The sequence below is a fragment of the Muscardinus avellanarius genome (genome assembly GCF_963383645.1).
Source record: "Muscardinus avellanarius genome assembly, chromosome: 11".
NCBI lineage: Eukaryota > Metazoa > Chordata > Mammalia > Rodentia > Gliridae > Muscardinus > Muscardinus avellanarius.
Window position 1 is genome coordinate 87,864,338 of NC_137797.1, and position 24,435 is coordinate 87,888,772.

The 24,435-nt window shown below is 39.3% G+C and overlaps 1 protein-coding gene across 1 annotated transcript in view; it reads left to right on the forward strand.

Annotated features, from left to right (window-relative positions):
• Positions 1-23,491, forward strand: part of OVCH1 (ovochymase 1) — a gene marked incomplete at both ends in the record, with an annotated part of 65,129 nt that extends 41,638 nt beyond the window's left edge. The window contains 3 exons of the mRNA XM_080704936.1: positions 4,214-4,370; positions 4,677-4,769; positions 23,310-23,491. Coding sequence (XP_080561062.1) covers positions 4,214-4,370; positions 4,677-4,769; positions 23,310-23,491 — 432 coding nt within the window. The remainder of the gene's footprint in view (positions 1-4,213; positions 4,371-4,676; positions 4,770-23,309) is intronic.
• Between the last annotated feature and the right edge of the window lie 944 nt (positions 23,492-24,435).

Below are 24,435 nucleotides of genomic sequence, written 5' to 3' on the forward strand. Positions count from 1 at the left end.
AAAAATATATATTCATAAAGTCAACTGATGAATTTGACTTTAGATTTGTAATAACCTGAAAGAGTCACTGAAACTGCACACCCACCTCTAATCATTGGAATCCGTAGGGAAGGTCATCCAGACTTATCATGGGTACTAGTCAGGGGCAGAGAGGAAAGAAAAAATTAATCTCTATTATTTTCTTTTTCTTTAGTTACCCCCCCCCCCACTGATGTTACCACCACTCAGTCAAAGTCATGAACCAATCAATGTCACTCCTATTGGGAGAAACCACTGGGCAGTAATCTAGGTAGAAGTTCTTTCATGTGAAAACATGGAGAGAAAAATAGGAAGGAAGTCCCCCCCCTTAACACCAAATAAAAGTTTATTATAGGGAAACTCTTCTCATAATATAGTCCCTCCCTTTCTTCCTTCTTTCCTTCCTTCCTCTTTTTCTTTTTTCTTTCTTCTTTCTTTCTCCTTCCTTCCTTTCATTTTTTATCCTAAAACAAGGTCTCACTAGGTTGCTGAGAGTCGCACTACACTGCTAAGTCTGGCCTCAAACCAGCAAGCCTCTTGTCTCAGCCTCTTAAATACTGAAGTTACAGACGTGTGCCATCACGTACACCTCTACTTCCTCTTAAGTAGTGCCCACCACTACTCACATTCTCTTTTTAAGTTGTGTGTCTTAATTTGCACGACCCAGAAGCAGATCCTGAGATGAGGATTCAAGTGCAAGGCTGTATTTGAGGAAGCGAAGACATCACTGGTAGGCAGGAGAGTGAAGAGGTGTAGGGAAGGGGAGGCAGCCAGTCTCAGAGGTCCTGATAGACCAGTTTCCACAATGAGGAACGCAACTCAATCCTGCAGAAAAACCGGATGGTGATGAAGACTACACATAATATATATTGGAGGGGCGAGAGAGCCAGGGTATTTAAACAGTACTTTCCAGAAGTCATATTGAGGGCTGCTTGGGAGGGGCTGTTAATTCCTCAGTAACTCCCATACTTCTGGGTGGCTTCAGGAGTGGAGGTGGAGAGCGGGAAAGAATTTCAAACATCGAAGCAGGACAAGAACCGTGAGATCCGAGGCGTGTGGGAGGGCACTCCCCTGTCTGCCACAGCCCAGCATGCTACCTTGTAAAAGTCAGAAAAGTACTCTGAATGTGTTCATTCCTCCTCGGAGGTCTCTAGAAGATTCTGAGGAAGTTTTTCTTTCTGTTTTGAATCAAGAAAATCACAAATAGGTTTATCGTCTCTGACATATTTGACAGCATCTAACATTAAGAGGCAAGCTTATTTTGTGTCAAAGTGCTACATAGAGGCTTAGAGTGGTCCATGTCACAGGCGACCCACATATAATCTCAACTGGTCCTGGTTATTTCAGCTACATACAGCTGTCACTTTGGATGCTGCATGACCAGATTTACCGCCAATAGACAAGAAGGAAAAATAAGAGTTGAGATCCCGACTATTAAATATGGCTAGGTTTCTTTCACAAAGAATACTTCACTACTAAAAGGGTGACCTTAGAAACTTGCTTTGATAAAATCGACTCTAATATTTCTATGATGAAGCTGATATTTATCCTCCTGTGTCTTCTCAGAGGTTTAATGGACCCACTAATATAATTTCTCATATAGAAAGATAAAAATAACAATGTTGGACTGCAGAGACATGGGGCTTTTAGGCAAACAGCAAAGAATACTGTTTTTATGCTCACTTGATTTTAGAATTTTTATTCTTTTGACTTGTAAAATGATAGATGCTCAACTTCAGAGTTATTCTTGTCCTGTTCCTACTAACTTCCCCAGTTTGTTTTATACTCTTCTCCAGCCTCACTGATTGTCTTGGAATCCCCTAACTCACCATGGCTTGTCTATCTCAGGGCCTTAGCTGAGATTTATCTTCTGCTAAGGTAAATAAATATTGTTCCTCCCTGTTTTTGAATTGGCTTCTCATCCTTCATGTATCAGCTCAGATGCTATGGTAATTGCACATGCATGCACATACACAGCACACGCGCGCGCGCGCGCACACACACACACACACCTTCATTCTCTACCATCCACCTGGTGTTTCGGTTACAGCTGCTCTCACTGGCTCATTGGTCTGTGCTCTGTCTTGATCAGTCTGCCTTGATTATAGTAGGCACTAAATAATTTTTTAAACAAAAGCCCATTTGCTTGCTGATATTGTTCATACGTTAAGGCCTCTGACAGATGCTGGCAATGAAAGATACATTAGACACGTTTCCCTAGATCATGGGATATTTGTCATCACCTAAAAATGTGTATGTTGGCTATGTGTTGGTAGTGAAAGAATAAATAATTTAAAAACAAAACACCTAACTGGGCATGTCACTGCATTTTCAAAGTGAAAAGGGGATCTTAAATATAATCTTCCTTTATTTAAAAAAAAATTGAGCCCAAAGAAAATGTTAGTTGTTCTACATTAATTAGAGACTCTGTCTCTTTATTCCAAATATGTGGTTCCTTCCAAGTATTTCTTCATAAAAAACAAACAGATATATATTATCAGCTCAATTGATAAGAAGTTAATTAAATACAAGATTTAGTTTGGTACTAAATATACTTGGGTCTATTTCTTTTCCAGCAAAAGGCCTGACTAAAATATTGAAGATTTCATTAGCAATAATGAAAATTTTATGTTTTAAGGCTTGTTCTGATATGTCTAATATATAAAGTGAAGATTTACTATGTGCTGAGAATTGCACTTGGTCCCCGAGGATACAAAGATAACTAGTAATAATGTCTACCCACAAGTGGAGCACATGATATAAACAGAAAAACATGTAAACGAGCATATGTGTTGGGTTCCATCACTGTCATGCTGAACCTGAAAATACATCTTTTGATGCTAATGGATGAATGTATACAATGTGCATATTTTGGTGCCATTAATAACAATATCACTATTTCTTCAAAATCTTCCTTTTTGCTTGTAATGTGTTAATTGAAACAAAGCAAGTATTTGGAAGAGAATTTGTGGGAGAATTTTTCCTCTATATGACTTTCTTGATGCTGCTGAGTAATAAATCTTTTTCAAAATATTTATTCTCTTGAATCATGACCAAAGTAGCAACATCTGAGAGTAAAAAGAATAATTTAATTTTTATGTTTCTATAATTGTGTAAACCGGATACCCGGCTGTCTCAGGTAGCTCCATTGATGAATACTTATTAGCATGGTGAAAGGGTAATAGCATTGAACTTTGACGGGTGACATGGGATCAGATTCTACTACTTCCACTATCTTTGTATATGAAATGGGACAGATCTCTTCTTTCTCCAAGTATAAATCTCCCCATATCTAATATCCTAGTAAGCTAAATTAGTTCAGCCTTTCAAATCTCAGAAATTATATTACTTTGGAATCAGCAGGTAAACCAAAATAAAATTACAACACTAAAATTAGAACCAATCTATCTTTCACAGATATTAGCCTTCTGTTCTCTTTTTCACCTCATCCCAGCAACCTTTTCTAGTCCCTGTGCACATGTTACAGTCCTCCTTCTCAATTCATCTGGACATCGTGTGTCAACAGTGAGCAGTGATAAGGAAAGTGGCCACCCAGTGATCCTAATCCAGTTTCTACATCAAAGGGATACTTGCTGGATTAGTTTGAGCTCCTGTGAAGTTTTGTAATTACATTTGATTCCAGAAAGATATTGCTTTAAATATTTTGTGTTCCTGGGTGGAGGGACTGGGGATTGAACCCAGGGGCAGTCTATCTAACTACCTAACCCCAACCCTTTTTTTTGTTGTTGTTTTGCTTTTGTTTTGAAACATGGTCTTGTTAAGTTGCTGGAGCTGTCCTCACATCTGTGATCCTCCTGTCTCAGCCTCCCAAGTACTAGGACTACAGGTGTGCTCCACCATGCCCGAACGGAATCTTATATATTTTTATACTGCCAATTGGTGATATCATTTTAAAAAGGTCTTACTGGTTAAATTGAGAAAATTTAGAAACTGTTTTCCTACTTTTTCAACTAGGCTTTGTCCTGATCCCAGAATCAAATTACCATCTGATCCTCCACAAATTTTATTTGTTCCCTTTTGCAAAATAAAGTGAATATATCATTAAAGATCTAGAGGTGCAAGTCTTTAAAAAATTCAACACATTACAAATAAATGATCATTCCTATTGCATAATTTGAAAGCAGGACATTAAGATCAAAGCAAGTTTCTAGAACATGTCTTCTTGGTGTTTCAGGGAGACTCTGGTGGGCCTCTAGTGTGTAGGAGTAAGAATGGTCCCTTTGTCCTCTATGGCATTGTCAGTTGGGGGACTGGCTGTGTCCAGCCATGGAAACCAGGTGTCTTTGCCCGGGTGAGGGTCTTCTTGGACTGGATCCAATCCAAAACCAAAGGTAAGTTGTTTTTAGATATTATAAAAACAATGCATCTTCCTTTAGAGTGGGTTTGGGTTCCTAAGTATGGTACAAATTAGCATTGTGAAAGAGAAAACAGTATTGCATTTAGATTCTAAACACATTAAATGCAAGATTCCGTAAGAATAACTTCTCCCTTGAGCAGAGTTAGGGCAAAATGACTTTTCCTAAGGGTGCTTTAATCCTGAATTTTGTATTCTCTTTTGACAATAGCTGCTTTGGTACTGGTTACATTCTGTTCTCAGGCTTTCATCTTTATTTTTAATGTATTCTCCACAAATATAGGTCCTGCTTCACTTCAGGCAAAGAATAAAAGAAAAACCTTAACAAAAAAATTGTCACCACCCACATCATCAACAGACAGTGTGCTTGGGCCAGGTAATAAATTATTGGATTAATGCATCCCGAAAGAATTTAGGAAAAAGCATTTATTTTATTTTATTATTATTATTATTTGGGTGGTACTGGGGTTCCTGGAAGCCCTTCTACCTCCAGGCTACACTCCCAGACCTATTTTATATTTTTGAAACAGGTTCTCTTACACCAGCGCGGCTGGCTTCGAACCTGCGAGATCCTCCTGTCTCCGCCTCCCAAGTGCGGAGATTACAAGTGTGCACCACCATGCCCAGCTAGGTTTACTAATTTTCTTTAGAGTGCCATAAACTGTGTGGTTTCCTTCTGGGTGGTAGGAACCAGAGGAGAGGAGAATTGCTGCTGTGTCTGTTGAGCACTAGTCCCACCCCCTTTCTTCTATCTAAGGCACCGCTCCACCAGTTCTCCCTTCTCTGCCTTGTATCCTCTTCAGTTTTCTTATAATTCCTCCTACTTGTCCTCTGGAATTGAGAGCATACAGGGGAAGGGAAGAGGTGGGTGAAAAAAGACTGACCATTTAGAAACCAAGAGTAATGTTCCATGGAACTTCTCCTATCCCAGAGGTACAACTAATTGTTGCAGGTGGGAAAAAAAAATCTTATAGCTATGAATAAGCACTTGAAATTTAGAGAAGTACATAGAATTATTTTAAACTGAGTCATTTTCTCCCAACTGAACAAAAGTGTTTAGACTTCCAAGTGTTCCGGGTGCTTAGTAAAGACTTTGGGTATGAGATGACGGGGATTAATATCTCTCTTGAGCTGGGGATGGGGCTAAGTGGTAGAATGTTTGCCTAGTGTATGTGAGGTCCTGGGTTAATCCTCATCATTGCTAACAACAACAACAACAACAACAACAACAACAACACTATTAATTATGGACCCTATCTTTTTGCTAATAATATTTTGAATTATAGTCAAAAGTTAAGAGGAGCCAGAGGATTAGAAGTCTGTAACCGGCTTATAGGAAAATGAAGGTTTTATGGTACCATCACTCTTGGTTTCCAAACGGTCAGAATCTTTTTTTACCCACCTCTCCCCACCTTCATATGCATTCAATACCAGAGGACAACTAGAAACAATAGGAAGAAATCTGAAGAGGATATAAAACAGAGAAGGTAGAATTGCTATACTGATGCCTTGGATAAAAGAAAGGGAATGGGACCTAGTGCTCAAGAGGAGAGATGGTAGTAGATACTTGTTGGGAGAAAGGCAGAATATTTAGGCAATGATATAGCTGTGCAGGTATATGGGTAGTTGTAGGAATGGGAGTTTGCAGACTTGTTCTTCTGATTGCTTCAGAAAATGAAAGAAGAGGTTTGTAATAGGGTTTAACAGTTGTAAGAGAAAATGTGAAATATTTCTCTAGAGACGTGATATATTATTTGGGCTGAAAAGACATAGTAGCAGAGCCCAGCAGCATTAAAACTCCCTGAGATGAATAATGGTCAACTTGGAAAGAGAGTTCCCCGTTAGCTTCATTGTATATTTTCCCCTGGAGAAACTGAGGTAGAAGCAGAACAGGCAGAGAGTATAGATTTAATCAAAGTTTTCCCAAGCATATTTAGAGTGTAAGAAAGTTCAGAGTGTGTGTGAAAATGAGAATAAAATGATGGAATTTCAGGAAGGCAAGGAATGACGTGAGAATGAGAGGTGAGTTTGAACAAAGGAAAGGTAAGTTACAAATCTCCAAGGGCAGAAGGAGTGTTGGGGGAAGCCAAGAAGATGGCAGGCTGTGGTTGGCGCTGAGATGAAGGAAGCTTGTAGTTATGCTATTGAGCGAGTCTCTGGGCTGACCATTGGGGGTGTGGCCAAAGTCAGGTGCAGGGCAGGATCATTGGAGGAAAGTTGAGGAATTAAGGAGCTTCAATGCCAGATTCATCATCTGTGTAGCCACTGAAATCAGTATGGGAGAAAATGACCACTAAAATCTAGGAACGAGGAGAAGTGACAAAGGAGACTTTGTCTGACAACATGAATCAAAGAGTCAAGGAGCTGGTTTAAATTAAAAGTAACTCTGGAATTGAGTTTGAAATGAAGAACAGACCTGGGTCCAAGATCCTAAAAGCTTCAGTTTTAATGGTCCCAGTTGAACAATTCAATTGAGTGAGCAAGTAAGCTAAGACAGAACGCACACAGAATGCAAGGAGGGCCTGACCCATGATAAGGGTCAGTAAGTGTTGACCATTTAATGCTCATAGTGACCATCTAATGTAGTCTTTGAATTGTTCCATTCAGGCTATTAGAAAATGAATGCATTTAATTGTAAAGAAGATATTTCTTTGTTGTATGTGTTCAAAAATACACATATCAAAGAATGTTGAAAGTTTTAGATATGAAACAGTTGTTTTAGTTCTATGAATATTTTATTAGATAAAGTGTTAAGACTCTGCCTCATTTAACACTCACCGTTACAACCACTTACTTTTTTATACCAGGGAATTAACAGATCTTAGCAGTTTTTTTGAGGGGAGTGGGAGATAATTATCCCCATTTATAAAAAAAACAATAACTGGTTGGGAAATCATGTCTGTATATGATTTGATACCAAGCTGCATTTCTAGGCATTTCTAGTCTTGAGGATTCAGGTGGAGAAAGAAAGATGGAAAAGACTAGACAGACATGTTGGAGCAAGACTCTGAAAGACCTTGGAAATTACTCTTTTAGTTGCTTTGAGCAGGGAAGGGACTTAATTATTCTGTGTTATTTCATGTGACCAAATTGGAGGACTGTGTGGAGGCAGAATAGCCTGAGAGGTCATTTACTTTACTCTTTTTTAAAGTTGGCACATTGTAATAACACATTATGATAGGACTCAGAGTGATGGGAACGTACATGCACACAGCATGGTGTGGGTGCCTCCGGTCCCACCCGGCTTCCTCTGTCTACATAAAGTGATAATGCAGGGCTCCCTCTACATACGTAATACCAGTGTTGATCCTTTTGTATATGACCATAGCATTATTTGAACTGTTTCCTTCATCGAGTCTCCCCTTTCACCTCCTACCTCTCTCCCTAAATCTTCTTCCACTCTCCCCTATTTTTTTTTTTTTTGGGTGGTTCTGGGTTCCTGGAAGCCCTTCTATCTCCTGGCTACACTCCCAGACCTATTTTTATATATTTTTATTTGGAAACAGGATCTCTTAAGCCAGCGCGGCTGGCTTCAAACCTGCTCAATCCTCCTGTCTCCGCCTCCCAAGCGCGGGGATTACAAGCGTGCGCCACCACGCCTGGCCACTCTCCCCTAATTTATCTGAAGTCCCTTTTGTTTCCCAGTTTCTCTCTAGCTTCCATATACGCATGAAAACATAAGGCCCTTTGCTCTCTGGAAGAGGCTAGGCTCACTTAGCATACTAGTATTCTCTAGTTCACCTGGAAAATATCTGCTTAGATGGTAGTAACCATACTAAAGAAAGAATTCACCAAGAAAAAAAGGACCAGGTGGCAGAGTAAACCCTGAGTTGTGCAGCACCTCATTTCCCTTAGGCTAACTGTCATCTCTACTGTTTGTAAAAATATGAACATGTTTTTGCAGCTAGACTGTTAAGTTCTCTAGGGCAGAGCATACATGATAATATACAGATTTATTCATCCATACATTAAAATATGAATATATTACAGAATATTTCATTTTGTAATTGCTCAGAAAGGTTTTATCTAAAAGATAGACACAGGGGAAGGAGGAAGAGTTGAGGATGTAGGTTGAATGGGAAAATTAGGAGAAGAAGCTGACGGCAGACTTGGAACCAGAGAGCTGCTGGCATCTGAGGTGTGACAGGGCTCCCTGTGAGTCCAGAGGTGCCCTTGGACTGTGCTAGTTGAAGAGTTAGAGGCCCCCCAGCATCTTCAGCAAAGCTTCCTCTGCTTGACTTCAATGAATGTAATCACTTCTCCCAGCAAGATAATGCTCAGCTATATCGGGAAGCTTTGGGGAACAGGTCTTCAGGTGCATGTCAAAGAAGGAAGAAAATAAAAAACAGCTGGGAGTGCAGGATGCAACACACTGAATATTTTCTGAGAAATCTGAGAAATTCAGCTAAAATTCATTTTAAATAATTGTTTTAGAATATACTGCTACAATCTCACTCTAAGAAAATTGAACAAATTAAATGAAATATTTTTCTTTTCCGTAAGAACTTGTAACTGATGGGAATAAAGTTCTAATTGCCAGCCTAGGTCTTTGAAGCTTATGATAAAATCTCATTTTTCCTTATTTACATTGTTCCATGGTGTCTGTATGTTCTGCATGGAAGGCTGCTGCTCTGTAGTGGATAGAACAGCCCAGGGCCTCTGTTTTAATTCCAAGATATTCACTGTATCATAGAAAATTGGAATGTTCCTGGATGCTCAGAATAGCAGCAAACAGTATGGCAAGGTTTTCTGTTGTGTATCTGTCACTTCCTGGGTTTCCTGTGTGTCAAAACTCGGTTACAGAAAGAGAAGAGACATGTTTTCTCTAATATGCCCAAACTAGGGAGTATTAGGAATACCAGAGGGACTTCAGATAATGGAGGGAAACCGCAGCAAAGCTAGAATGGAAGGACAGGAGAGGGAGAAGGCTGAGGTTGATTAATGGAGGAGCTACATCCGAATATGTGTAAAAGTATGAATATAGCATGGTCAACCTGGACACTCATTGTTGGGAGGGGCGTGGGGAAGCGGGTGGGAGGAGAGGGATACAAGCACAGTCTGAATGTATGCCATTTTTAATATGCTCCACATGAAAAATAAAAATAAAAAAACTCGGTTCACGCCGGGAGTGGTGGCACACGCTTGTAATCCCTGCGCTTGGGAGGCTGAGACAGGAGGATCACGGAGGTTCGAGGCCAGCTTCAGCTACTTAGGCTCTCAGCAACTTTGTGAGACCCTGTTTCCAAATAAAATATAAAATAGGTCTGGGAGTATAGCTTGGAGGTAGAAAAGCCCCTGGGTTTCACCCCCAGTACCACAAAAAAAAAAAAAAAAAAAAAAAAACTCGGTTCTGACTATTTATAAAGAAAGTTGCATTGGGAGAAGAATGGCAGATGATCCGTCCTGGCATCCAAACTTTTCTTCTAGGTCCCTTTTCTGTGAATGGGTTTCACAAAAAAGTTTTGACTTGGGAATAATACTACCCAGATATTGATTCATAGAATAGCCATATCTTTTTTTCTAAATACCATTAATTTTTTAATGTGAATTTATAAAGCAGTTACAGAGAAAGGGGGAGGTTGGAAGGGGAAAAGAAAGAAGGAAAGAGAGAAGAAGAGAGAGAGAAAGGACTCAAATTCTTTAAATATACAAGGGCCATGCAAGAAGACAAAATATGCTAGTAAAGAATTTCAGAAGATGGTTAAATGTGGAGTGGAGACAAAGGTGAGAGGAGGTTAATGAAAAAACATTAGATTACATTAAAAGTTTTTAAGCCGGGCATGGTGGCACACGCTTGTAATCCCAGCATTCGGGAGGCTGAGACAGGAGGATTGCAGGTTCACGGCCAGCCTCAGCTACTTAATGAGGCCCTCTGCAACTTATTGAGACCCTGTTTCAAAATAAAGAATAAAAAATATGGCTGAGGGTGTAGCTTGGAGGTGGAATTCCCCTGGGTTCCATCCCTAGTACCACACACAAAAAAGTTTTTAAAGTGGAAAAAAACTTTTTTTTTTTTTTGGTGGTACTGGGGTTCCTGGAAACCCTTCTACCTCTAGGCTACACTCCCAGACCTATTTTATATTTTTTTTATTTGGAAACAGGGTCTCTTAAGCCAGCAAGGCTGGCTTCGAACCTGCGCAATTCTCCTGTCTCCGCCTCCCAAATGTGGGGGTTACAAGCATGCACCACCACACCTGGCTGGAAAAAATTTTAAATTTTGGTTATGACATACCAGCCCTCAATTTTTTCATTTCTTGCAGAGGCTAACATGCTTTTGTTCAATAAAGCAAACTCGACACCTCCTGTTTGTATAAATGTCATATTTTGGTTCACAGGAGAAAGGTGAAAGGCAATCAAAATAAGTTGGTTAATGGAGAAACCTGGAAAGACGAGTGTGTGCGTGCCACTGTGAGTGCATGGCACAAGCTTGATTGAGAAGTTTATAAAGACAGGGAAATGGTTTTGAGGGTGAGATTGTTTTCTTAGGAGAAATTCCAAGAGATTAAGTCATTGAGTTAGAAGGCACAAACATTTGTTTAAAGAAATCTTTTGTTTATAAAAACAATACCATGTATACTATGGGGAAAAACGTACTAGCTGGTTGGTCCTCCTGCCACATTTTCCTCTCAAGTCAGATCACCCCCCCACCTTGATGAAAACAGCTTAAGAACTTCTGCAGCTGGAATAAAATCCAGACTCACTAGAAGACCTTTCTCCTCCCTCATTTCCCCCAGTTCTATTTTTTGCACTACTATGGATTGAACCCAGAGGCATTTTACCTCTGAGCTTTACCTCCTAGCCCTTATAAAAATTTTGTCTTTTGAAACAAGATCTCATGAAGTTACTGAGTGTTGCTACATTGCTGTCTTTGTCCTCGAACCTAGCCATCCTCCTGTCTCAGCCTCCCAAGTACTGGGATGACAAGCATGCCACCACGTGGGCTTTCCCTCAGCACCTGACTAGGATGCTCCCTTCTCTGTGGGGTCTGTGTAGATGGAGGCGATTGGCATCACCCCAACTCCGCACTTCTCGGTCCCTTTTTCTTAGCATTTAGTGTCTTTAATACATCATGATTTTTATCCATGTCTGTGGCTTATCTGGGTCTTGCCTTCTGAATGTGAGCCTCGTGAGGGGTGGAACCCCTGTCTCTTCACTTCCAGAGGCCTCCGTTCATAGACTAATACCTTATCCATAGAAGCCACTTAGCAGATAGGTGAATGAAGAAGCCTTTCCGATCTAAAGTAGCATCATCCACACCCTCCCACCATTCTTGTCTATTACACTGGTTGTTTCATCTATGGCCTGGTCTTTATCTAGAATCATCTTACTTACCTAACTAAATTGAAAGCTTCCTGAGAGGGATACCTTGCTATTTGATCTCTTCTGTGCAGCTCCAAATGATGACAGTATCCAAGGATGTGGAACACTTTTTTGCATGAATTTTAGCATGTGTGTGTGTGTGTGTGTGTGTACATGTGTACATAAAGTTTTGCTAAATTACTCTCCAGAAAAGTTATATCAGTTTGTACTATCATTAGTGGTGAATGGGATCTTCTTTTACTATACCCATACCTAATGTGTTGATTTGATATGTAGTTTTTGTTTGTTTGTTTATTTGTTTGTTTTGTGGGTCTGGGGATGGAACCCGGGAGTATTCGACCTCTGAGCTACACCCCCTGCTCTAGCTTTTTTATTCTTTAATTTGAAACTGGGTCTCACTAAGTTGCGGAGGGCCTAAGTAGCTGAGGCTGTCCGAGAACCGCGATCCTCCGGTCTCAGCCTCCCGAATGCTGGTATTACAAGCGTGCGCCACCATGCCCGGCTCAATACGTAGGTTTTTTTAATCATTATAAAATCATTTAATCATAATAACTTTCATGTTAGTTAGCTATTGCATGTTTTATTGTCATTACCATTTGTTCATTTATAAAGCCGGGTGTGGTGTGCATGCCTATAATCACGATAGTTGGGAGGCCGAGGCAGGACGATTTCAGTTTCGAGTCCAGGCTAAGCAAGATGCTCAGGAACTTAGTGAGACCCTGTTGTTTCAAAAATTTAAAAAGGCTGAGGGTGTGGAGCAGAGGCAGAGCACCCCTGAGTTCAAGCCCCAGTACCACACACACAAAAAAACGAATATTACTTTTATTAGTTTGTAAGAGCTTTAGATAGACTTTTCTATTGTCTTAAGTTATGAATACTTGTCCTTATCATTGCCATTTGCCTTTAAGTTTTATGTTGCTGTAAGAATTTTAAAATTTAAGTCTGTCTATACATGTATTTGATTTTTATTTATCTCATTGCTTTTATGCTTAAAATTTATTTTCCATTTTAAGGAGAGAAAAAATGTTTTTAAAACTTCTTTAATCTTGCTGCTGTGTATTTTCTCATGTGATAAAGTGACGCTATAGAGCCAGGTGTGGTGGCGCACTTATAATCCCGGCATTCAGGAGGTTGAGACCAGAGGATCGTGGTACACGGACAGCCTCAGCTACTTAGTGAGGTACTTTGCAACTCAGTGAGACACTGTTTCAAAATAAAAAATAAGGCTGGGGATGTAGCGCAGAGGTAGAATGCCCCTGGGTTCCATCCCCAGTACCACAAAAAAATTCCTACTCTTATCAAATGAAGGACACATAGATAAAACATATGATATATTAGATGAAAAGGCTAAGAAGAGGTGGGGATGAAGTGAAAAGGAAGAGAAAGAACATCTGGGATTTAAGTTCTACATCTGGGATGTAAGATTTCTGAACAAAATCTATTGTGTGTAATGCACTCTTTCAGGAGCATTACACACAATTTCAGAGCAGGCTGAGCAGTGACACTTTAAGGCCATGGTATGCTGAATTATTCCCAACAGTATGAGTAGGAAAAATTTTTCATCATGAATCAGTGTGGTGAGATTTATACAAGTAGATTAGTTTTCTAAGAGAAGAGTAATATATACAGAACATTTCAAAAATAAAATAATGTTCTACCAATTATCCTTCAAGGAAGCACTCAAGGACACATGGTCACATGTAAGGATGTTCTGGCCAAGCCAGCAGGGATCGTACGGATCCCAAGGCGTTCTCACAGAGTGATCAAGAGGTAAGGTGGATGGCATGGAAGTGTGATGTCTCAGGCGGCCTTCTCACTGCTATAATCCAAGAACTGACCACACAGGTTAAAGGAAAGACTCATATGCTCATGGTTTCCTTGGACATCTAGGGGTTGAGTGCTTGTGAAGCCAGGGCATTGTGGTGGCAGGAAGTGAAGAGAGGGAGCGCACAGGTGTCAGAGCGAGAGCAAGGGGAAGAGGAGCCATATATAATCCCCAAGGCTGCAGCCCCAGGGACCCACCCCTCCAGCCACACCCTACCAGCCCAGGCCACCACCAGGTAAACCCACCAGGATGGGTTTATTCACAGCTGAGATTACAACCAAGACAATAACAGCAAAATAAGAATGTTCTTGCTGATAAGTTTTACTTTCTCAACGAAAGAGACCACGTATCAGACAAATTTCTGTCCTCATTTTGGAGATTGAAATAATATGTGTGAAATAGTCTGGCACATAGTAGGCACTTGGTGATTGTTAGCAAATTATAAAGAGTTTCTCTTGAATGAAACAAGATAATATATTTAAAGTGAGAAATTAAGAGTGAATATTTATATAGTATTAATTTCAAGTCAATTTCTGTCACTTTGGGGAGTTACAGGCAAATTGTGGCACATAGAAGTCCTGAAATTCTTATAGATTGCCAAACAACAGAGCAGAGGATATAGCTGGGTTAGGTAGAGTTCTGGCTTAGCAAGGGTAAGGTCCTGGGGTCAATCTGAAAAAAAATTTAGAACAATACATGGGATTGACCAGCATTCACTGTCATATGTGAACTTAACTACAGATCTTGACCAACTAAATATTAGAATATATTTAATTGGTATAATTGAAAATAAAAATTTCACCCAAGCACAAAGAAACTGGAAGTCAGTAACATCAATGCATTATATTATTAAAAAAGAGTAAATAACAGTATGTTTGGTTTGAAAATGATTCTTTGTTTCATCTATAATCTGTGCCATAGCTGCCCCTAGAGATTAGTAACCCCTTTAAACTACATTATTCTCCTCATGTTATCAAGTTCCAGATGAAGCTGACACCCCTGGCCTGTCATGGTCTCCTGTAGGTTTATAAAGGCTTTAGGGCAGGCAAAAAAATTAATAGGTAATTAATTTTCCATGCACTGTGCTCTTTATTTTCTTTTGTGAAACACTGTTAGATTGTTTAGTGTTCAGTATGTGACTTAGATGTGATACAAACTAGTCTCTTATGTGATGCTGAAGTTGCCTGTTACTATTTTCCTAGACTTAGAATGGAGAGTAACATGATATCCTCTCAGATTAAGTTAAAAAAATCCTACTATATTTCTTACAGGAGACACATCTAGATAAAATTTATTCAAAAAAAATAGATGCATAAGGCAGTTTTATTTATTTTAATTTCGATTGTGTGTGTGTGTGTGTGTGATTGAATTACCCAGAGATGTTCTACTTCTGAGCTATACTCCCTTTTTTATATTTTTCTATTTTGAAACAGAGTCTCACTAGGCTTCTGAGGAGCTGGATAGTTGCTGAGGCTGGTCTCGAACCTTCGTTTCTTTTGTCTTGGCCTCCCAAGGATTACAGGCATGTGCCACCACTCTCAATATTAGGCAGTTTTAGACAAGTAAACTCAAGGAACAGACTATAAAATTAACCAGGCAAAATAATATTCACAAGAAATGGTATTCAATATCTTTTTCCATTAGGTAAAAGCCCAAAACCTAGTTATGGGAACTTAAATTTATTTTCAAAGAAAGAGTAATCCAATGGCACCACTAGTTCAGTGGTTCAGCTCCACCAGCACTGGTTACTGTGGTTCTGCTGGCCTCTTCCTAATAATCACATGCTTATTTTCATTCTCAGCATGGCATTGGAGGAAGAAGGGACAGCATTAAATCTCTTCGGCCAGAATTGTTATATGCTCATACCTGACTAGGAGATGGAGAGGAAGAGGGATCTGGAAAAGGCATTTGGAAGGCCAGTGGTTGTTTCTGGACATGAGGGCATATAGTAGCCCATAGCTCTGGAACCTGATGGAACTCGGTCTATGTATTAGTTCTGTCTCATCCTCATTCAGTGACTTTTGGAATGGTCCTAAAGCTTTTGAAAGCTCTTTTTATTTATTTTGAAAAGACACCCCTCCACCATCACATACACATACGTGTGCACTATCAATTTTGAATTTACAAAGCCAGGTGGTTAGTGCCTGTAATCCTCTTACTTGGGAGGCCAAGATAGGAGAATTGCAGGTTTGAGACCAAACTCAGTGGTTTAGCAAGATTGTCAGCAACCTAGTGAGACCTTGTTTCAAAACAGAAAATAAACAGAGTTGGGGGTCTAGCTTAGAGGTAGAATACTCCTAAATGCAATCCCTAGTACCACAAAAATAAATTAATTAATAAACAAACAAGCAAAAAAGGCTAGGAGTGTAGCTCAGAGGTAGAATGGTTCACCCCCCCAGTGGCTCCCCCCCAAAAAATATCCAAATTTACTTATCTAAGGATAAAGACATGTAATGAAGCAAGGTAACATCCCAGAGAAGGATGAGTGCCCTTTGTGGTGGTGGTTTTTGTTCTATTTAGGATCCCTAGGAAGGATCCAGATGTCAATGTCACTTTCCACTCAAGTAAGATTCTTCTTTTGTTTTTTGTTTGTTTGTTTTTCTTTTTTGATTATTAAGAATTGAACCCTGGGACATTCTACCTCCAGCCATATTTTTATTTTTTATTTTGAAATAGGGTCTCACTAAGTTGCAGATGGCCTAACTAAGTAGCTGAGGCTTACCTGAGATCCTCCTGTCTCAGACTCCCAAATACTGGGATTCCAAGTGTGCACCACCATGCCTACCCAGGTAAGCTTTTACCAGGTGTGAAAGAGTTGGTTGCTAACCTCTGTTCTTTTTTTTTTTGGATGTACATTCCATCCAAAGAAATAAGTACACTAAAAATATCTGTTTCCACCTGAGAAAATATTAATAAATACTGAGCTTCTTGAGTCTGGGCCCAATGTGGGCTGCATTAGGTCATAGCTTCTTGTGGGAACAATGCAGAATCCTTTGAAAATTACATTTCTGCCTTTCTTGCCTTAGAGAACACCTATTACTTTGCACTGCCTCATGAGGCTGTTTTGAAAGTAAGAGAATATATATTACTCAATATGAAAAAAATGTGTTGCATTTGAGTTATAAAAACTCATTCAGATTCCCATTCTTAAAATTGTATTGCTCAAAGAAAATTAGGCCATGGTTTTCCTATTGCTTCTCCTCCTGTGGGTGTCAGGGCACGCAAAAGTAGAGAGAAAAAAAGGAGGAGGGAGGAGGGAGGAGGAAGACTATGTTAGCAGTGTAGTTTTAATGTTTCAGTGATCTCTACCAGAAATAACGGTGATCTCTCCTAGAAATACTATTATAGGCTGGTGACCTCTTCCTCCAGTTCTTGCTTCCCTAGAGAATAATTTCAAACCACAAATACAAATAAGGATTATAAGAGATTTATTTAGGAAGTGGAGCACAGGGAGGGCTGTGATAAAGGGGGTCACACTCCAGACAGAGGGGCTAGAAAGGGGAGGGTCATGATGCAGGAAAGGGTTGGGCTATGCTTAAGAGAGTCCAGAAAGAGCTGCTTCTGCTTCCCAGGGCTGAGAAATGGCTTAGGACCAAGAGGCCATGCTCCAGAGAGAGCATCTGAAGGGGCCCATTTTTGGGAGAGGAGAACAGTGTAGAATCTTCCACATGGTGAGTTTTATACAGGTTGGAAACTATTCCCCCTGGTTCATATGCATTTGGAGAGGTCACTATCTCCTCCCTTCCTCCCTTCCTCCCTAAGTTAAGGAGGCTGAAACAACACCCAGTCCTTTTTTTATAAGGCAGCTTAACTTTTGCCTGAGTCAGTCATAATTTCTGACTAGCAAGTCATTTAATTTCTAGTTTCTTTGTGACTTAAACTTATGAATACAGATGCCATTTTGTAAAATCTCAGCACATACCCCCACCTTCTGTAGTACTGGGGACTGAACTCAGTAGCATTCTACTTCCAAACTACATCTCCACTATTTTTATTCTTTTGTTTTTGAAACAGAGTCTCACTAGGCTGCTAAAAGTCTCCCTATTTGCTGAGACTGTCCTCAAACCTACAGACCTGAATTCCCCTGTCTCAGCCTTCCAAGTACTAGGATTACAGGTTTGTACCACCATGCCCAGCTGGAGCATATTTCAAGACTGCTTGAATCTGTGTTTTCCTGGAGTGTAATCCTAATTAGGCCCAATCATAATTTTCTTTGTTCTCTATTAGGTTTATTTTATTATAGGCCAACACTATTCTTTGTAGAATTAGCACATAAAACCTATGTTCTATTTCTGTCTCAAAAAAATTAATGACTCTATTTCAATTTCTCTAAATGAGGTTTACAAGCTTTGAGGGTATAGGAGAGGAAATTCTTTTTTCTCTATTCATCTTTAATATTGTCTTAGAAATATATATTTAGTTTTTGTCCATGACCAAGTTCCTAAAATCTTTGTAGTTTCCTATAAGATAGGAATGGAAAGATAAAAGAAATGTATTTCATTATTCAGAGTAAGCTTCTTTCAACCATACCTGAGTTTGCTAATGAAGTGAGTTTTGGAAAGCCCCTTTTCCCAGAAGAACCAACTATAAAATTAGAGGGTTGGAACTTAGAGCCCATCCCCCACCCTATGGGGAAAGGAGAGGGACTGTAAATGGACCTAATCACCAATGGATAATGAGGCAATCAACCATGCCTATGAGTCTGGGGTTTAAGTGGTAGAGCACGTCCCTGAGCATGCTCATGGCCCAAACTCAGTTCAGTACCAGCATTTTAAAAAGGCAAACATATTTTTTTAAAAAAAATTATGCCTATATAAGAAAACTCCCATAAAATCCCAAAGAACCGCTTCAATGTGCCAGGTTGGTGGGCACATTGACGTAGGTGCTGGGAGAGCGGTGTGCCAGGAAAGGACCCTGAAGCTTTATAACCCCTCTCCATCAGATCTTACCCACTGCATCTCTTTTATTCTACTATTCCTGAGTGATATCTCTTGTAATAAACTGGTAAACACAACTAAAGATACTTCCTAAATTCTTCAAGCCATTCTAGTGGATTATGAACCCTGAGGTGTGGATTGTGGAAACCTTTGATTCATAACCAGCCAGTCAGTAACACAAGTGAAGACCTGGACTTGCAGTTGGCATCTGAAGTGGAAAGTAGCCTTATGAGACAGAGCCCTTAGCCTTTGGGGTCTTTGCTAACTGACCCAAATTAGACAGTGTCAGAAGTGACTGAATTACAGGATACTCACTGCAGGCTAGAAAGTTTAGTAGCCTTTTTATTGAAGAGAAACCCTACATTATCTGGTTTCAAAGTTGAAATATTTAAAGTAGTAGAGGAAATCGTTTTTCTTTTTGTGTAGAGAAGTTTTATTTATTTTTATTTATTCATTTATTTTGTCCTCAGGCCATTTTTCATTGTCTGAGTCTGACAAAAGATAAACAAGAGAAAACCAAGTTTAACACATGTACCATGCGCACACAAGGAAATTCTCAGTAATGAATAACACAGAGGTGATTAGAACTTGGGCTTATATAGCATCTTAACAAAAGAACAAATTGTAGAAAAGTGACAAACTAAAAGAAAAAGATTTGGAGCTTCTAGGGATGTGCAAATGTATTGGGGAAACTAATAGAAAATAAAGGTTGTTTTAGCAAGATAGGTTACGTAGATTTCTTTGGTGCTATTTTGGGACTTGTAAGAGTTTATAGTTATATCCTGCCATGCTTCGTAAAATGGGGAGAGCAGAGTTTCTTTTGTGTCTGCATTTAAAAAATGCATTAAGGCTGGGTATGGTGGCACACTCTTGTAATCCCTGTGCTTGGGAGGCAGAAACAGGAAGATCGTGCAGGTTCAAAGCCAGCCTCGTTGGCTTAAGAGACCCTGTTTCCAAATAAAAATATAAAATAGGTCTGGGAGTGTAGCTGGAGGTAGAAGGGTTTCCAGGAACTCCAGTACCACAAAAAAAAATTTTCATTAAAAATTTGCATTAAAAAATCTCAGTACTGGGGAGGCTGAGACAAGAGGATGATAGGTTGGCAGCCAACCTCAGCTATGTAGTGAGGCCCTCTGCAACTTAGTGAGGCCCTGTTTCAAAATAGAGAAAAAAGAATAGGGCTGGGGGTGTGTGGCTGAGTGGTAGAATGCCACTGGATTCAATACCCAGTACTGCAAAAAAAAAAAAAAAAAAAAATGCCTTCAGCTCAAAATAATCCTTATCAAGAGTAACATACTCTTGCATACTAAATTCCAACATACAAAATTCCAACAGACTATTCAACAAACATTTAACAGAACTAAATAAAATTTACTCAGCTGGGCGTGGTGGTGCACGCTTGTAATCCCCGCACTTGGGAGGCTGAGACAGGAGGATCACAGGTTTGAAGCCAGCCTCAGTTACTCAGTGAGGCTCTCAGCAATTTAGTGAGACCCTGTTTCCAAATAAAATAGAAAATAGGTCTGGGAGTGTATCCCAGAGGTCGAAAGCCCCTGGGTTCCACCCCCAGTACTACAAAAAATAAATAAATAAATTAATTAATTAATTTAAAAATTACTCTAAAAATGCAAGGATGGTTTAATATTAAAATGTATGCCAGATGTGGTGGTGCATGCTTGTAATCCCAGCATTTGGGAGGCTGAGACAGGAGGATTGTGGTTCAGGGCCAGCCTAAGCTACATAGTGAGGCACTTTGCAATTCGGTGAGATGCTGTTTCAAAATAAAGAATAAAAAATAGGGCTGAGGATGTAGCTTGGAGGTAGAATGCTTCTGGGTTACATCCCCAGTACCGTGGGGGGGGGTGTATTATATTATGGCCATCTAATGTAAATTAGAAAACTAAATACAAATTAAATATGTAGTAATCATAATCTTAAAACTATAACAGAAAAATTACAAAATACAATGGAAAATTATTTTAGTTGTAGTTAGCAACAAAAGTCATATGATAGATATTAATAAAACTAAAATAAAATGTGAGATTTATGTTCAAACCTTAAACTTTATTGTGATATGTGTGAATTCCTCACACATACAAATATTTCAATAGAAATAAAGCACCATGTTCCCAAACTGGAAGATATAATTAACATCAATTCAACCCCAGTAAATTTACAAATATAATGTATTTTCTGACAAAATCTTACAGAGAATTTTTTTGAAAGGGGGGATGAGAAGAAAATTAAGGACTCTAAAATTTATATTGTAAAGTAGAAGTGGCTGAACATGGTTTAGGGGAAAGAAACCCAAATACTGAGAATTTGCTCTCTCGGATATTAAGACATACTTTAAAACAATGTGTTTTAAAACTGGTGTAGGAAAAAACACGAGTGGGAATGAACTAGAAAGAACCCAGCAACTTAGCAAGGCCCTCAGCAACTTAGACTCTGTTTCAAAATAAAAAATAAAATAGTGCTTAAGATAAAGCTCAGAGATAGGATGCTCCTGGTTTCCATCCTCAGTGCCACATACACACAAAAAAAACTTAAATAGTTTTAGGTCACTAACAGCAGTAATGATTGGTAATTAATTGAATATCAAGAAATGCTTTCTTATATAACAGTAGTAGAAGAAAATTAATTTCTATGTAATTAAAAACTTTTCTCCTTCAACAGAAACAAAAAGCAAGTAAACCTGGGATTTTCAACAATTCTAAGATTTAAAGTAATTAACAATGGAGTATTTACATATTTACAAACCCAAATCTGTAAAAGCTTTAGGCTCTAGATAGCATTAATATAGTACTGATTAAATTTAAAGTTAAATAAGAGACCTTAGCTTTTTGTTTATTTCTTCTTTCCAAGAAAATGGCAAACTATTGACCCAAGTGGTTTTGAGAACACAAAGCACAGGATTAACCATCAGTCTCCTTTTCTAAGTAAGGTAAGTGAATATTTATATGCCACTTACTTGCCAATATAAATTAAGCTTCTTATTTTGTTTTTTTTCACAATGAGGTCAATCCTCTGTATATTTGTTCACTAGAAAGGCAGAATTTTCCTGTAATAGTAGAAAGCTCAATATTCCTTAGGGTCATTGCTATGTAACCTTGAAACTATGAGTGTTAAAAAAAAACTCTATTAGAATTTCTTTCTGAAAATACTGTATATTATCAGTTAACTTAGGGGTTCTCATGGAAAGCTTGAAATGATCAACCCTATCATAAGAACTTTGACTATGACCTTCTTTAATCTATCTTTAGTTATCTCAAGTATAATATACTAGGGAATCCTTGATAACTAGAGAAGTTCTAATATATAAAAATATCTCATACGTACAGTGGAAAGAATTTAACTAGTTGCTTTCAAAACACAATTCAAGAGCCAAGTGTGGTAGCTCACACTTGTAATCCCAGTACTTATGAGACTGAGACAGGAAGAGCACAAGTGTACCGCCAGCCTCAGCTACTTAATGAGGCCCTCCGAAACTTAGTGAGACCCTGTTTCAAAATAAAGAATAAGCCGGGCGTGGTGGCGCACGCTTGTAATCCCCGTGCTTGGAAGGCGGAGACAGAAGGATCACGCAGGTTCGAAATCAGCCGTGCTGGCTTAAGAGACCCTATTTCCAAAAATTAAAAAATAGGTCTGGGAGTGCAGCCCGGAGGTAGACGGGTTTCCAGGAACCCCAGTACCACCAAAAAGAATAAAAAAATAGAATTGGAGGTGTGGCTCAGAGGTAGAATGTCCTTGGGTTCAATTCCCAGAAACACATACACACAAAAGAATTCAAAATCACTGTTTTTTAATGACTTACACTAATATAAAAATTATAAATGGCTGGGCGTGGTGGCGCACGCTTGTAATCCCCGCGCTTGGGAGGCGGAGACAGGAGGATCGCACAGGTTCAAAGGCAGCTGCGCGCGCTGGCTTTGGAGACCCTGTTTCCAAATAAAAATGTAAAAATAGGTCTGGGAGTGTAGCCCAGAAGTGGAAGGGCTTCCAGGAACCCCAGTACCACCAAAATAATAATAATTAATAATAATAATAATAATAATAATAATAATAATAATAATAATAATATAAAAAATAAAAAAAATTATAAATGACCTTATTAGTCACTAGGCTGGTGTTTCTAGGAGCAATCCCCTATGCTTGTGGATGCTGCTGCCTTTTTAAATGATTGTTAACACTCCTTCAAAATTATTTTTTGTTTCAGATACAGCCCTCCATAAAAAGTTACAAGAAACTAGCCAAAATGTTCAAGCCACTCCAACTATCTCCTTAGGAGACTAAGGTGAACTCTGCTCTTTATAATAAATTGTGCATTAGAGGCACCACTGGCCACCATGTTTTAAACATGCTGTGTAGTGCGCATGCTCAGGATTGTGGCTGCCTCTGCAAACAATGATGAGTTTTTCCTATATGAATATTTTTTCTAATAAACGCCCTTTGCTTTCTTTGTTTAGGAAGCTTCTTATTTGAGAATTCTCCATTGCACTCCTTACTTACTCAAGAAATAAACCTTTATGTTCTTTATTTATCTACTTATTTAATTTTTTGTGGTACTGGGGATTGAACCCGGGGGTTTTCTGCCTCCAAGCTATACCCCTAGCCCTATTATTTTTTTTAGGTTTTATTTTGAAACAGGATCTCTTTAGGTTCATAAGAGTCTCACTATTTGCTGAGGCTGTCTTCAATCCTGCGATCCTTTGTCTTAGCCTCCCAAGTACTGGGATTACAGGTGTGCACCACCATGCCTGACTTCTTCACTCTTTTATACCTTGGTTGTACTTATTGTGTTGCACTCACTATGGGGAAAATGCCATTGTGTTAGGTTACAAAATGGGTGGCCCCGATGGGACTTCTCCTTTGAAGGCTCATGGCCTTTGCTACTCAGCTTCCAATAAAAGAAGCAATGGCCAGTGGCAGCTTGTGGGGCCCGGAGGAAGTACAGACCCTGCTCATCCTGCACAGCTGCAGATGACCCTCCGCATCCGGAGCAGCCATGGAATTTAGGAAGACAAAGCAGGTCATCCCACCAGCTGCAAATGTGTATGTAGCTATGTAAGCATGCTTAAGTAATAGGCAACATACACTGCACACTTTATGCTAGTGTGACATGCACATTTTGCCCAGAATCCTATATAAGAGATGTGTCTAAAATAAAACTGCTGTTATTGTCCTCTGGATGGTGACTCCATGTGTTTCCTTCTAGTTGGTGATCTCACTCTCAAAACATTTCTGACAACAGCAGCTGGTACCTGACAGGAGCCCTGACACAGCTTGTTTTGGGAGAACTATGTAGATGGAAGTAGGTCCTGAGCAATATCCTGTTAGATTGGCATGCCTAATTTAAATTTTTCTTGTAAGCCGGGCGTGGTGGCGCACCCTTGTAATCCCCGCGCTTGGGAGGCAGAGACAGGAGGATCGCGCAGGTTCAAAGCCAGCCGCGCGCGCTGGTTTAGGAGACCCTTTTTCCAAATAAAAATGTAAAAATAGGTCTGGGAGTGTAGCCCAGAGGTAGAAGGGCTTCCAGGAACCCCAGTACTACCAAAAAAAATTTGTTTTTCTTGTAAACATATTTAAGATAATTCTTTAACTTCAGTGATAAAATTGACATGTAAGAGCTTTTAACTTTCTCTCTTTCTATTTTAAATCTCTAAGAGTTAACCCCTAAATTCACTTGAAACTGAGGTTGTGTTGTTGTTTAAACAAACAAGCTGCTATAATGTAAAGGCTCTGGGCTTTCTCTTCTAAGCTGCCATGTAAACCACTTTGCCCAAAAAGTATGGTTCACAGCCTTGCTAAAGCTATAAGTAGAAATATTAAAATTTAGCTACATGAACAGGTGACAGTGTTTCAGTCAGCATTCTCACTGCTATGGCCCAAAAGTACCTGCTGAGCACAACTTAGAGGAAGACTTATTAGCTCACAGTTCTGGAGGACTCAGAGGTTTCAGC